Below are 15,471 nucleotides of genomic sequence, written 5' to 3' on the forward strand. Positions count from 1 at the left end.
TAGGAACCAGCTATTTCAGTGCCAGCATTACCTGGATGTTGCCAAGGTATTGTGTGGCTCTGGGGATCCATGTAAAGATATGGGTGCTGGTCAGGAGGTGAAATTCTAAGTTATCCTTGCACCCTGAAGTGATTTTTCTGGAAGTGTAGTGCCACAAGTGGGCACATTACAGTTTACTGCCCCCAGACTGTCTTGGGGATCCTCTGCTTTGGAGTTGGAGACCTAAGATTTGTTCAAGGAGCAAGGCCAGAGCTTCTGCTGAGCTCCATGGTTCAGGTACTTCCCACATCTTGGGAGAATCCATGGGGTTTGTGATCTAGAGCTGCATTTACTTCAAAGAGGTGTTAAACCCTGAACCTGATAAACATCCTGGGCTCTTGGAGTCCCCTGCTCCCTATTGAGGCAGAGAGTCACAAGGATCCCACTCCAGCATGTTAAATCCTTGTTTTGATTTCCTTGCAGTATCTTTAGGAAAAGCAACTTGTCTTTGCAAGCAGTTAGGAGTATGGTGTGGGTCACTATTCATAAGGATTAAAATTATATTCAGGCTACCTTTTTGTATTTGGCATTTGAGATTAGATTAAGCCTGTCAGGCTTGGTCATTTAGAGTTGCTCATCTTTTATTGAAAGAGATGTCCCAATTCATGATGGAGGAGTGCCCGTCTGCCGAGACCAAGGTGGGCAGCGTTTTGCCAAATATTATTGCTTTTGGTAATTGCTGAACAGTAGCTAAGAAAAAAGTGCTTTGAAAGCAGGGCCTGTCTAGACAGGTGACAATACAGTAGTAGTATTAAGAGACTTGCCAGTACTATTAGGATTTTGGTTTGATACTCAGTCTTAATTTGTTCACAAAACACTTACCAAACACTGGGCCTTTGTTATAGACAAAAGGGGTGTGGCAGCCATTTATCAGACTATTCAATTAAAAAACCACCTGAACCAAATCTAAACTGGGTGAGAAATCCTTGCCAAATCCAAACCACATCTGTAGGCATTGCCTACTTGTGCATTTTCAGGAATTTGTCTTCAGACTGTGTCAGGAGTCTGGTCCCAAGTGCACTAGTTCTCTGAAGCAGAGATTCACTGGCAAGGCCCCTCCCCAGGATGGCACAAGGCTAATCTGGTATGCCGAGACTTTGAACTGGCATGTCCCCTGCTGGTGCAAAACACGAGGCTTTACTCTCAGGGTATTAATAAATTTAAAAACAAGTCACCCCCACTGTGTGCTGCTAGGGTGACTCACATGAATCCACCCCCTTCCCTGGAAATCTCTAGTGGCAAGGACATCCCATCTGGACAAATGAGGGAAGCGTAATGCTACAAAATACAAATAGTATTTTGCAAAGAATCACCGAGACGCCTTCTGCCTCAGGAAAGTGAAAGCCCCAGGAAGCTAAGACTTGAATCAGGACTTGCAGCCAACCCTCAAGACAATAGCAATGAACTCAGTATTGTAGGCTTCTTGCTGAGGACTACTGAGTGGGCACCTTGGCAAAGCCAGCCACTGTATATTTACAGAGAACTTTTAGTAGAATTAAAAGACTAGTGGTGATAACCTTGTTTTCTTTTGTGTGCTCTTGTGGGACTGTGAAAGAGCATGTGTGTTTGATGTATAGTTAATACATTTCTGTTGTGCCAGGCAAACACTGCAGAACACGTCTGAAAACATACTAATTGCTGCATGCATTTGAATAGATATGCAATCTCTAAAGTATCAGAAGCACCACTCGGATTAGGATGCTCCAAGGAACTCTTAGGAGGCTATTTCAGGATAAATAAACTTCTCCTAGCAAAACAGCAACAGAAGTGTGCTTTATAGGGTTTTAAATGAAAGTTTGTTCATAGTTTAACTACTTCAATTTCTGAGGTTTTGAAGGCATCTCCTTTAAAAATGTCCTTTTAAAGATATTTTACATTGGTATTCACCTAAACAGAGACACCCAAAGATGTGTGAATACAGTTATTTAAACATCTCATAAGTCTGGATGCTTTCCATTTAGGTTTTTTCAAAAGCATTGAACGAGTCCCTGTTGATCAGCATGAGCAGCACAAAGTATCAATAATGATTGGCAATTGTCTTAATTAAAGCAAAGCTTTCCATGCATTGATTGTCTTTATTTGTTTGTCCTTGCACTTCGGGTTTGCAGGTAAGTTTCCAGAAAAAATGATTTGACTAGAAGAGAAAGCTATTCATTTTTTTTTTGGGGGGGGGGGGGGGTTAAAGTACTATATGCTACTTTAAATCCACAGTACCTTCACTGTGTTAAATTAATCTATTTGAGAATGTACAAAATTAAAAAAAAAAATTTAAGATGAGTGAAGTTGCAGCAATGTGGCTATGATGATGGTGAAAACTATGTAATAAGATCTTATTTTAGGAATGTGCAAGTACATACTTATACCAAAGAAACATGGCTTTTTGGTAATCTGAACAGTATCAAATGGTCTCAGTTACTTTTATTTTTCCTTACCTTATTTTGGGTAATCTAGAAATACATCCACTCTCTATGCTTGTGGTTAAGGGCATCACTATTTCTTTGTCTCCAAATATCTCTTTTCTTCTCCATTACGTTAAATGCCATTACTCCTTACATCCCTGCTTTTCCTACAAAGATCCTCATTTATGAATTTATTAATATTGCTAAGCTTGATTTCCCCAAACTGATACATACTTATACTTGCACACCACCATAAATGTGTGTATACTCGCACTTTTAGAAAACAAAGCAGTGTGCAAGACAAAATGCACTGAAAAATGTTGTTAAATTTGCATCATGCTTTGTGTGTAATATGTGATGACAGTGTAGCAAAGCTTACATTTGGCAAAAGACTGGCTTAAAACTTCTGACAGCTTTCTGAAAAACCTGCGGAGAGGATGATAGCCTTTCCTCCTTGAAATACACTTAGAAGTGAGTACGAGACATAAAATAGGTTGTGTAAAATACACTTTTAGTTCCTCAAAATTATTTCCTATTTTGTTAAACTTCAGTGAAACCTTTCCAGGAAACTTATTTCTAGGCAAGTGCAGTGGAAGAAATAGCTGTGCTAAGAAGTCACTGAAAAAACAAGCAAAGGAAGGGACAGCTTTTGCTGCGAATAGGGAGCTCTTCAGGAATGGAGGAAGGAACCAATAGTGTGGCTTCACATCACGGCTTCGCCACAAACTTGCTTTGCTTTCTGAGCTTCAGCACGTCACTTAGTGCCTCACTTCCTCCCATGGCTTTTACATCTGATGAAGGAACTAACCTCAAGTTATCTTAGCAGATAGGGAGGATATTTAATTTATAAATGCTTGCAAAGTGTTTTTGTGGTGTGTTCTTTGAAGATACTATAGAAGGGAAAGTTATTGCTTATTAGGATTTAAAAGGACATACAGAAGAATGATGTTATGGATATGAAAAATGAATTACAGGTTCTTATTTTGTTAAACTGAAAGAAGTTGATTCCCCACTCGGCTCCCAAAACTACTAGGTATTAGTTGGGGCTGGTGCAGGCTTAAGGGGATCATGCCATGTAACCAAGGAATGTGAAATGTCCCCACTTTTGCCAAAATCCTCTCTTTTAAATTCAAGATTCAGCCTACCGCTGAATTCCATTTCCCGCTGCTCCTGAAGGTTACAGAACCTGACGACCTCCCCATGCCCAGCCTGGTAAGATGCTCCACCACTACAGAGACTTGCGCCCCACAGATCTTCTTACCTGCACCAGTTTCCAGCCACAATTTGCAACAGTATTTATTGACATTTATTAACATCACCTTTTTAGATGCAGCAGTTGGGCTGCAGTACTGTGCTGTATGTCTCCTTCCATTCAAGCCATGTGCTATGTTACTGCCAGCTGCAGAGCCTCTTCTAACTCGAAAGCTATTACAGCTCATGGGCGGGGGTGGAGGTTGCATAGTCAGGAGGGCTAATAATTGCCTGGTCAGGGTTCGGGGGGATACGAACGGCACAGGCCAGGGGCAGGGCCAAGTGGCTGGGCTGTGACGGCATTTACTAAACTGGGTTAACACATTTTAGATTTGATTAACCCAGCTCATTCTAAGGTTAGTTCACCTGTGAAGTAAATTAACTTTAGACTGGGCCCACCATTTTTAGGGCTGTTTAATCTCTATGAACCCCTACACATCTAGGCTTTGGGGTAGCTCAGCCTAAATGTAACTCTTGTATGTACCCCAATGGCCATGGGAGGAGTGCATTTCACTTTCTTCTCTCCTATTACTTTCTGCATTCTGGGCAGTAAAAGGTTACAGGGAAGAAAATCCTGATGTCTAAGGGCCTTTTCTCTTTTTCCCCTACCCTTCTACAAGACATCAGGAGTTGGCCCTCGCCAGACAATCTGGTTGGACATTCCCCTCTAAGATGAGAAGGAGCATTTTATTATCCAGTATGGCAAAAAAAAAAAAAAGTTAAAATATGTGTGTGTGTGTGTATAAGTGATCAGTAAGTCCATACTCTTCTCTAAGCTACGTTTGTGAATGTTAGGTTTGTCGCATGCACCAGTCTGTAGGATAAGGCGTGTACCCAACCTTGAAGAGCTTACAATCTAACAAGTAAATGATTGTTTTAAAAATGAGCATTTGTTTCTCTATCGTACCTTGATACTGAGTGTAAAACAGACGTGTGCTGCTTTAGGTAGTGAAGACATTCAATAGCTGCTTTCAACCCCAAAAATATTCTTTTAGCTCAGTCTCATTTGAGAAGTGTAGTGCTTGATGTTATCATCTTTTCATTCCAGTCCTATATGGAAGACCATCTGAAGAATAAGAATCGTCTGGAAAAAGAGTGGGAAGCTCTTTGTGCTTATCAAGCTGAACCCAATGTTGCTACCATTGCACAGAAGGAAGAGAACATTCAAAAGAATCGCTCAGAAACTGTAGTACCATGTAGGTACAGTTTTACTTGGGGGGATTATGTATTAATTGATGTTTTCTCTACTACCTTTGAGTACTTTGAGAGCTATGGAGTATTATGCAAACCAGTGATTTTTTTTTTTTCTGTACAAATGGAAATCGGAGCTATAAATTATTGGCTTGGTCTGTATCCTGTTGTCCTGTTAGACTGTTGTGTTCTCTTCTCATAAGTTTTACTTGTAAAATGCATAACTGTGTCGTACAACACTTTGGCAGCAGTGACAGCAAGTGCTGTACCTTGTAAATCAATCCCTAGTGTGCTTTTCAAACATTAGAATGCAATTTATGTACAAGAGCAGCAATTGTGATCACTCAACAGAAATAAGGTTGGCTTGGCTTGGCTTTAGACAATCCAGTGTCATGTCCGTCCGAAGTAGTAATACCAGCAGTTTGTAATTAGAGCTAGCGTGATCCGTTTATCAGATGCTCAGCTGTTGTGAATGAGCCCCAGTAGGCTTCATTGGAAAAGCTTACACACTGGCTGCTATTCTCTGTTAGGCTTAGAATAAAAGCAAGGCTGTGAAATGACCAGTATTTATACTGCTAGGATCTGTTGTTTTATGTACAAGGCTACCTTTGTGAATCCACATAAAAACAGCATATTTGCTGTATTTTTTTCTGGTGCATCACTCCACTGGCAATAACTAACACTAGTTGCTAAGTGCTGTCACAAAAACAGACAGAAATGGCCCACTATTTTTTTATCAAGTAACCAATGGAACAAAACTGAAACCAGGAACAGACTGAGCTCCCAATTACAAATAGAGCTGTACTTCAGAGTGTCCTCAGTCCAGCTGTGTAGGTTGGCAGAGATATAGATATAGATATAATGGAAATGGTTAAAAAGCCTTAAAAACATTGGGCGGGGGTGTTCTTGTGGCAGAGTTAAGTCGGTATTTAGAGATGAGAGAAATGTCAACAGGTAATACAGTACCTTAGGTGAGAGCCTTTTTTAAAGCTGAGGATTACCTAGCATCCTATTACTGCTTAATTGAGCCTGCGGAAAATGATACTGGTTTTTCAGTAGGTGACATCTTTTTCTCTGAGTTCCAGCTGAGCCAATTCTTCCATGTGGGGTGATGGACACTGTGCTATAGAAAGGCATATTAAAATAATATGGAAGTATTTTTGTCCAGTAAAAATTGTGCAAGAGTGAAAGTGATAAAAACTGCTCCCCTGGCTATACTGAAATATGGGAAATGTAATAATGTCCACACTGTACTTTGAAATTCCACTGATATCTTGAACTGGACAAACCAGATTTCACTTTCTTTGCTGCTTACTGATGAACAGCTGGAAGTATGTCAGTGAGATATAGGTTAAAAAAAGTTAAATTTTGATAAAGCATTGGCTATGTACTCAAATTAAGATAGTTGTGTATAAAATATACATTTTAATTGATTCATTTAGTAAGAAAATCTTTTTCAGTTTACACATTAGTAAATTAATGATTTCCACTAATTATCTACCAGGCACAGGTACCTTGTACAAATGGTGTTATACAATAAATTAACTAGATTTCAGTGCAAATGTGAGGAGTTATATTTTTGCAAAATACCAAAGGCACTAAATGCACAGGAGGTACCAGTGTATTTCCTTATCATTATGGGGCAGCTCAGGTTTTGTTCAGCAGGTCAGAAGTTTCACAGGACAGTGCAGTGTTTGATACAGATATACGGGTAAAGAAAAAAAATCTTGCTATCAGACCAAAAGGGTGGGAAAGCATTGCCTGGTGCTGGAGAGAGAACTGGATTCAGGTCCCTGCACTGCAGCCCCAACCCTGGACAAGTCATTGAGAGTATGTCTCACATGTATGTGCAAGAAGAGAAGCCCATCCAATTTGCCTGTGTGCACCACTGTACTAACATGTGTATATTACTTCCAATTAAAGAGCAACCATGCATATAGCTTTATGTGGCAAGTCTTAAAGTAGTGCCTAAAGCATAACTTTAGTCTCTCTGTGTCTTGGCTCCCTATGGGTGCATCTATACAAGATGTCTACTGAGGAGCTGCCTAATTAGCTCTGCAGTAGAGTCTCAGTGTTTACATGAGTGGCCCTATTAGGCCTCAGGAAAGTAATTAACTCTGCTGTAGGTTAGTACTTGTATTTACAAGTACTAACCTTTGGTGGCTTTCTTTAGTGCACAGCAATACATGTGTAGATGCCGCCAGGGCTGGCTGAGTCATGAGAGTGCTTCAGTGCGGGGGCTGCCTGTCGACTAGCCCCGCACTGGAGCACCTTCGCGCCCCAGCCAGCCCCTCCGCAGCACGTTGGGCCCCCTGCCAGCTGGGGCTGCTCTGACCTGGCTCAGCATGCTGGGTTCCAGGCACATATGTAAACAGGGCACCTGGGAGCAATAAACTCTGGCCCAATACACACCAGAGTTTATTGCTTCATTCTAATATCACCTGTAGATGTACTCTATATAAAATACAATGGAGATGACAGTACTTCCTTAGCTTACATTTATCTTCAAAACACCCCTGTATTAAAGGTGTCAGGCACCATGATACTATAGCAAAGAGGGCCATATCAGTAAGCAAGATAAAGGAACGTAGAAAATGCAGAGAACGAGACTAGTGGTTCCCGAGCTCAGTGACTCCTGGCCAGGGTTCTGTGGGATCCTTTTAAGGATCCTGCAGGTTGCTATGCAATATTAGCACTGTTAGGAATGTAAAAACCTATGCATGACTTGCAAGGTAAACCCGGAGATATCAAATAGGAATCCATAGTGAGAAACATTCTGTCTTGTTGTGGTCTTTCTGAGTCCTTTGCAACAGAAAAATTGCCATATTATTTTTCCATAGCCAAAAAAGGAGTGAAAGCTAAGAGCTGGCACTACCCAAGAGACGACTTGAGTCTAAAAAGGTTGAAAACCACTAGCATAGTTACAGGAGATCTGGTTAATATTCAGCCGTAGTGTGAGAACTAGCATTAGGCCTGTCTAGTGTTGTCTTCTCTCTCTTTTTCTTTTCAGTTTCCTCTTTCCATGTTATTTTTCCTTCATCTTTTCATCTTATGTCTTGGGAAACACCTCAGATGACATCCCTCTTTCATGTATTTTTCTTTCCTCTCTGCTGCTTCTTTTTTCCCCTTTTCCTTACATGAATCCTAAGCAGCACATAGTTCACAACAAAAATATTTGCATATTGAATGTTGCAGTCATTGCTTTTCACCATCACTTTTAGCCTGTTTTTGAAAAGTGACTCTACCAGTTCCTGGAAGCTTTAGGGTATCAACAAGCAATTACAAATTGTCAATATGCAATACTTGCTGCCACCTTAAAACAGAAGTCAGCACAAGCCCTTCAGATGTGTAGAAAATACATTTTCAACTTGCCAGGATTCTTTCTAGGAAGCAAATGTGCAATGGGAGAATTGACCACCAAGCTCCTCCACAATGCTATTAGTCCTCTCAGCCTCCAGGAAACTCACCACAACATGTTAGTAATAAGGCAGCACTACAGTCATCTATTGGAATAAAGCATTAGATTTTTAAAAAAGCTAAAATGAAACAACAAATGTTTCCTGACTTACTGAACCAACACTTAGCTTTTTACATGAGAGTCAAACTAACATCTGCTTTAGTAAACCCTTAATGACTCACAGTCTGCTCTCTCACTCTTTCATCCATTACTTAAAAATGCTGCACCGCGTTCTCTTTGCTGATTACCTAGCTCTGGGAGAACTGCCTTCCAATAGATGAGATTTCTCCTAAGTGCCCATTTAGCTCTAGACAGACTTTGTGTCCCAACCATATCAAGTATGTTTAAGCTATATACCTACGGTAGCCATACAATTGCAGAACTATCATTCTTCTTCATGCACCCTTTGCAGTCTTGCTTATTGTAAAGCTTTCTTTGACAAACTATGGTTATTCCATGGTCTCAGATGTCACCAGTCCCAATAGCCACCCACATTAATATATATTGATGAATTGTAGATGTCTGCTAAATCTTCTGGTGGTGTCAGAAGTCCCTAGTATCCTTTGTTCCTTTATTGTAGAACTATGAGTAGCATCACTTTGTCATCTATTCTGAAAATGGCCCTGCTAAGTAAGCTTTAGTTCTCCTGCTTGGGTCTCTACTCCAGCTTGGGTTGGGTTTTGCATCATGAATCTTTTTCTGGTATAGTGGTGCTGGAGTGAAGCTATAGTTGGAATGACTTGGCCACGTGTTTTCTCTCTTTTCTTGATGCTTCTCCTGTTGTATGTTTGCTTCTTCTGCAAAACAATGTTATGGGAGGAGACCAATATAGCTCAGTCACTCACCTTAAACGGCTTTTAGATCTCCAATCACAATTTAGCAGATGCTCGCAGTGACAGGGTGATACCGCTAATGCAATTGAATGGTGGTGAATGACAGTTCAGGAAGCATTTCTATAGAAATTAGAGGTCTGCTCTATATGATGGGTATGGCTTATATAAACCCATGGGGAGATCTAGAATTTTGAAATGTGGGGTGCAGACGGTGAGGTGCATCACCACAGAAAACACATTTTTCTCGGGTTGAAAATGAGCTAGAAGCTTTACTAATGTACTTGGGGCCTAAGGATGTATTATTCATTTTAAGATTGAAGCAAAAACAATTATAACTTCATTGGAATAAGTTGAAAACAATCTGCAGGGCTGTGAAATAGGACTTTTGTTACTAGAAGCAGGTAATGGACAGTAGAATTGCAAAACGAGTAATAGTTTGACTGGTGCAATATGAAGACCCTTAAAAGGGATAGACAGTCCTTAACACCTGTGGAATGAAAAATTTAGAAGGGATCAGGTAGATTACCATGAGTCATGAAGTCAGCAGACTCCCTAAGCACTGCCTGGCTAGAAATGCCACTGCCACTATCAGGCGCAGTTGTTATAAACTTTGGGTAAAACAAAAATTAAAGCTGGGGGGGAGAGGAAAGGAAGATGCATCCCCCTTGGATCTACCCCTGTGCACACCCAGCTCCCATCAGCTCTCCCAACTCCATAAATGTAGGCAAAACAAATGTCCTTCCTTGCTTCCTTGTGTGTTACATACGATGTTGGATGTGCAGTTACATGTTATGCAGTATGGATAGCTAATACAAATGTGTTGCAGTACTGCTAGTGCTAGCTAAGAGACAAATTGTGGAGCTGCTTCTGTAATGATACAAGGCACTTCACAGTTTCATAGTTGGTAGGGTTGGAAGGGACCTGAGCAGATCATCAAGTCCGACCCCCCTGCCATGGCAAGAAAGAGTACTGGGGTCAAACGACCCCGGCAAGATGATTGTCTAGCTTTGTCTTAAAGACCCCCAGGGTAGGAGCCAGCACCACTTCGCTTGGAAGTTGGTTCCAGATCCTAGCCGCCCTGGCCGTGAAGTAGCGCCTCCTGATGTCTAGCCTGAGTCTACCCTCTGCCAGCTTGTGACCATTATTTCTAGTCACTCCTGGCAGTGCTCAGGGGAACAGGGACTCCCCCAGTGCCTGCTGGTCCCCTCTGACTAGTTTGTAACAGGCCACTAGATCCCCTCTCAGCCTTCTATTGTGGAAGCTGAGCAGGTTCAGGTCCTGCAGCCTGTCCTCATAGGGCGTGCCCTGCTGTCCCCTGATCATGCGAGGGGCCTCCTCTGGACCCTCTCCATGTTGTCCGCACCCCTCTTGAAGTGCGGTGCCCAGAACTGGACGCAGTACCCCAGCTGTGGCCTGAGCAGTGCTGCACAGAGGGGGAGGATCACCTCCTTGGACCTGCTCGAGATGCATCTGTGGTTGCATGACAAGGTACGGTTGGCCTTCCTGACCATATCCCCACACTGCCGGCCCATGTTCATCTTGGCATCAATGATGACTCTAAGATCCTTTTTCTGCCTCTGTACTGGCAAGAAGGGAGTTCCCCAACCTGTAGGTATGGTGCTGGTTCTTCCTCCCCAGGTACAGCACCTTGTACTTGTCAGTGTTGAAACCCATCCTGTTTTTATCCGCCCACTCCTGTAACCTATCCAGGTCTGACTGCAGCCTATTTCTCCTGCTAGCGTGCCCACTTCTCCCCACATCTTAGTGTCTTCTGTGAATTTGAACAGGGTGCTTTTTACACCCCTGTCCAAGTCACTGATGAAGATGTTGAACAGTACGGGCCTGAGGACCGAGCCCTGGGGGACCCCACTGCCCACATCCCTCCAGGTCGAAAATGGCCCATCCACCACCACTCTCTGGGTGCAGCCCTCCAGCCATCTAGTGACCCATTTGACTGTGTAGGTGTTGACACCACAGTCCCCTAAGTTTTTAATGAGAATGGGGTGAGAGACAGTGTCGAAGGCCTTCTGAAAGTGCAGAAAGACTACATCCACTGCTACACCTGCGTCTAAGGATTTTGTTACCTGGACTTCCATGCAGCCTTGCTCTGGCTTCTAGTCTTACCATCGGGGTGGTACAGAAAGTCTCCTCGGAGCTGCTGCTTTCTTACTTGCTGTAGATGGGTGGCAAGTAGTGGGGAGCAGCCAGGGACATGGCTTTACTCAGGGCTGTGCAGCTTCTGCATATCTTTGAGAACATGTGTTCTGCACTGATGTACCAGACATGGCTTCTCTTATATCTGTGCTACTGTCAAAGAGAGGACTGCAGCATTCTTGGGCCTGCCCACGCTTTCCATAATTTTGCTGGTAAAAATAGGAGTGAAGTCATAGCAGCACAGACTTCAGCATGAGATAGCAGCCCAAGTACATACACAGAGTCCTGTGCTACCACATCTTCACCGCTGTTGCACTATAGCTCGCAAGCTTACAATGAGCATGCTTGTGCCTCTGTTTGTTTGCTCTCCCCAATATTTTATATTTTATGTGTACTTTTGCCGTAAATGTTAATTTGTTTTTTGTTTAACTTGAAGCAGGTGGGAAACAATATTATTCTCTTTTTTTTTTTTAATTTTGCCTTTGCAGATGATCATTCCAGGATATTCTTGAAAACTGAAAATAGTCACGACAACTCAGACTACATCAATGCCAGTCCAATTGTAAGTACAATAGCTAATGTGAAATAATCCAAATAATCAAGCCTTTTTCCTTGCCTTGTCATTGTAATATGTTAACTTGAGGCAAGTCACTGTTGTGATGACCAGAACTGTCTATATCTAGCTCCACTTCCCAACCACTGTCTTCAGCTGTCATTTTGAGTGAGAAAATAGAGAATTTTCCATTCACTTTCACACAATGTCTTTGAAGATTATATACCAAGAAAAATAATGTCAATAGATAACCATTCTTCAGCTTGAGTAATAAAGTCATTTTTTGTACCTGGAAGTACTAGCTTGTCAGCTGTAGTACTGGACATTGTACTTTTAATTCAGCAGATTTTTTTCATTGTGTGAGAAAGATAGCCTGTCTTTTTTTTCCAGTCTCTGACTTTCTCTCTGACTTTTTGTAGCATAAAAGCTACTATATTATTGGAATGATTGCTGTAGCCAAAGAGAACTGGGCTTTGCTTTATGTAAAGCCAGTCAATGCCACTCCACAAACTGCTGTGTTACTATAGTGAGAAGTGTTATTTCCTTTCCCATCTTCATCTGTTACTTTCTTGGTGCCTAGAGATTTACTTCTGCATCTCTACCGGTCTCTCTCTCATGATCCTGAAATCAGAGAATGGAATCTCTGTCACCCCTCCAAGTGTCAGCATAGGTCAATGCAAATCTTGAACCGATTCCCTAATGTACCCCATCTGCCCCTCTGCATCCTCTCACAAACTGAATACTGATTTTTCTTTTTCTTTTTTTCTATCTGTAAAAAGCATAAGAGCAATAATTTTAGAGATCAGATGTTTCCCTTTTATAGCCACAGAACAACATAAGATGACCCACAGCACTGCCCTGTCCCTGTGTCTTCCATATCTGGAGGGACTGTCTTTAGGGGAAATAAGGCAACATATCCTTGACCTTTCTGAGGCTTCCAACAAAGGGGCCATTACAGTTGGTAGTTTGTATTCATGCTACTTAAGCCACTGAACAATTACCAAGAGGAAAGCTTTGATTAAGGATTTAGGCTGGAGAATTAGGTGACACTAGCAGTCTGTGTATCCCATTACCAGTTCCTGGATCATCTTCCAGTGTCACTCTCCCAATTAAATCATTTTGTGTGGGCAATGCAACTAACAAATTGCAACAGATAGATCTGCAGTTACAAGCTATTTCCTTCCAATTCTATTGACAATGCTTCCCTTTTAAAAAGAATAGTGTAGGGCTTATACTCTGAGCTTTGTATTTGGTGCATTGGGCAGTGTCTTTAAAGGTTTAATTTTCACAAGTTTAATGAACTTGCTCTCTAGATAATCACTTCATGATACAAACTCTTCCAGTAAAGGTCTTCAGGGTGTTATCATGTAAGCTTTATAAGGGTTTTATGCCTCATATATACTCTGAGGACCAGATTCATCCCATTCTGGCTACTTTGTGGTGCTCAGTGATGAAAGAAGTTATCATGCTAATGGATTTGGCCCACTAAGGAAATTCCATATGTAGGGTAATCTGCTGATGATGTAGTAGTTATCCATAGTCCAGGGTCTGGGGAAAAGGAGCATGACCAGAGCACCTTTACACTTCAGTGATGCCCAGCAGCCAAGCTAGCCCTTTGGGGTTGATGGCAGTTAATATAAGTTAGAATACGCCTTAGGCTACTGGAAATATTGTATGAGAGGGAACCAGCATCTTCCAGGATAGAGCCCATTGTCCGGCTTAGTGCAAACTGCATAGAGAAGTTCAGAGTTCCCCTCCCCTGGGGCAGGGATCCTATGTGGGAAGGAGGGAAGGACATGACTTCTGTTTGGGAGGTTATTTGTTTTTTAGAAAAAAACTAAACTTGTCTTATTCCAAGGAAAGAAACTCTCAAGATGAGAATTATTGTCCATTGGTTTATTTTCTTGCATTTAAGTCAACTGGAAAACAACAGACTACATAGTACGTGCAGTGACAGATTGCTCGACAGCACTGACTACTTTGCAAGGGCACACTGGAAAGCTTGGTACCACAAGCTTTGTAAAGTTAAGCTGAATAACACATTCTCATCACTGTGCCTCATTATAGTTGTGAGTTTGGCATCAGCTCTGGACTGGATGAACCATTCTGTTTTTTGGCAAATCCTAGGACTCCAGTTCTCTTCCCACTTTCTCCTAAACCAGATCAGGACCCACTTGGAACTGGCCCCATATATAAAGGCTGATTCTCTAGTCCTTACTTATAAGAACCAAAGAACTGCCATTCACTGGATCAGATCATAGGTCCAGCTTGCCCAGTGTCCTGAGTCCTGCAGTAGCAGAGGGTGGATACTGAAAGGGAGAGTGAACAGGGTGACCAGCATTTTTTCTGCTGTTCCTCTCTCACTTGCAGCCCCCAGCATTCAAGGTCTAGGAAGTTCTGATTCAGAGAATGTCCTCCTAACTTTCCTACTCGGGCAATATATCCACTGAAACTCCACAGAGACTTCCCTGTCTATTGCCACTGCTTTTAGTTGAGGATTTCCTTTTTGCTTTTAACAGCTATGCACTTGGCCCCTCTTGCTGAAAATGCACAGTAGATTTGAAATACCAGTGAAACATCCTTTGTTCCGTCTTGCAAAACCAGACCTTTTTTTTTTTTTTTTTAAAGAATGCTGCTTTTCAACTTACACAAACTCAATAATTATCATGCCAACACAATGACTTTTTGGTGCATTTGTGCCTTGCAGTGGTTGAATTAGAACTGACCATTGTAGTATACTGCTAGGTGGGCATTAATAACACAAGATCAGCACAATCTGAAAAGAACTAGAGGAGGATTTTTCCCTCTGCACATGAGCCGTCTGATGGGGGTGGAGTGTAAAGTAAAGTAATTATATTCAAGCTTCAGAAAAGGAGGCCTCCAATGGTGTACTTGCCCTTAAGTATGTCCAGCTTCTGGGTCAGTGGTCCAGTCTCCTGCTGGGGCTCACTCAACCCTGATTTAAGTCTAAATGAGTGCAGCAATACATGCTGAAAAAAATTCTTTGCACTAGACAATGAGCTGGCCACCTGCCCATATGCTTCTTTCTTTTTAAAACTGCTACCCCCCTCAAGATCCTCCATCCCTCCTAATACATTATGAAAACTGAAGTTAGACTTGTGGCCTCAACATGGTTGAAAGCGTGTGAGGAAAGTCAGCAGAGAGATCTAATCAAAGCTTATTCCTTATCCCTTCAATTTTATTCTTATGTAAAACCAGGTAGACAGTATTTTTATGGAATTCCATGGAGTAAAAAGTAAGGCAGAAGCCTGTTTCCTCCGTTCTGAAATAACATAAAGTACTATGATAATAACTGCTACCGGCAGTTGAATGAAAAGCTTGCAATTACAGCACAAGGAGACCCTGACTGTGCAGAATAAAACTGTGATAATTACATCTGTCATATTTGTACTTAGTCCTCATTAAATTTCAGGGAAATCATCCAGTAGTAAATAATGTGCAATCTTTGCTTTTAAATCAGAGGTCATGAAAGTAAATGGAATTCTGGTTTTCCTCATAGGGTGTCTGAAAGAAAAAAAACCCATCAATTACATTTAAAAACTCAGCTTGCTTATTATTGAAGACACCAGACTG

At 41.7% G+C, this 15,471-nt stretch overlaps 1 protein-coding gene across 1 annotated transcript in view; it reads left to right on the top strand.

The window, feature by feature from the left end:
* PTPRN2 (protein tyrosine phosphatase receptor type N2) overlaps positions 1–15,471 on the top strand; it is a 1,011,953-nt gene that overhangs the window by 939,023 nt on the left and 57,459 nt on the right. The window contains exons 15-16 of the mRNA XM_090047600.1: positions 4,738–4,885; positions 11,813–11,886. Coding sequence (XP_089903726.1) covers positions 4,738–4,885; positions 11,813–11,886 — 222 coding nt within the window. The remainder of the gene's footprint in view (positions 1–4,737; positions 4,886–11,812; positions 11,887–15,471) is intronic.

This window comes from Crocodylus siamensis, chromosome 5, assembly GCF_052110815.1.
Source record: "Crocodylus siamensis isolate JL-2025a chromosome 5, ASM5211081v1, whole genome shotgun sequence".
In the NCBI taxonomy this organism is placed as follows: Eukaryota; Metazoa; Chordata; order Crocodylia; family Crocodylidae; genus Crocodylus; species Crocodylus siamensis.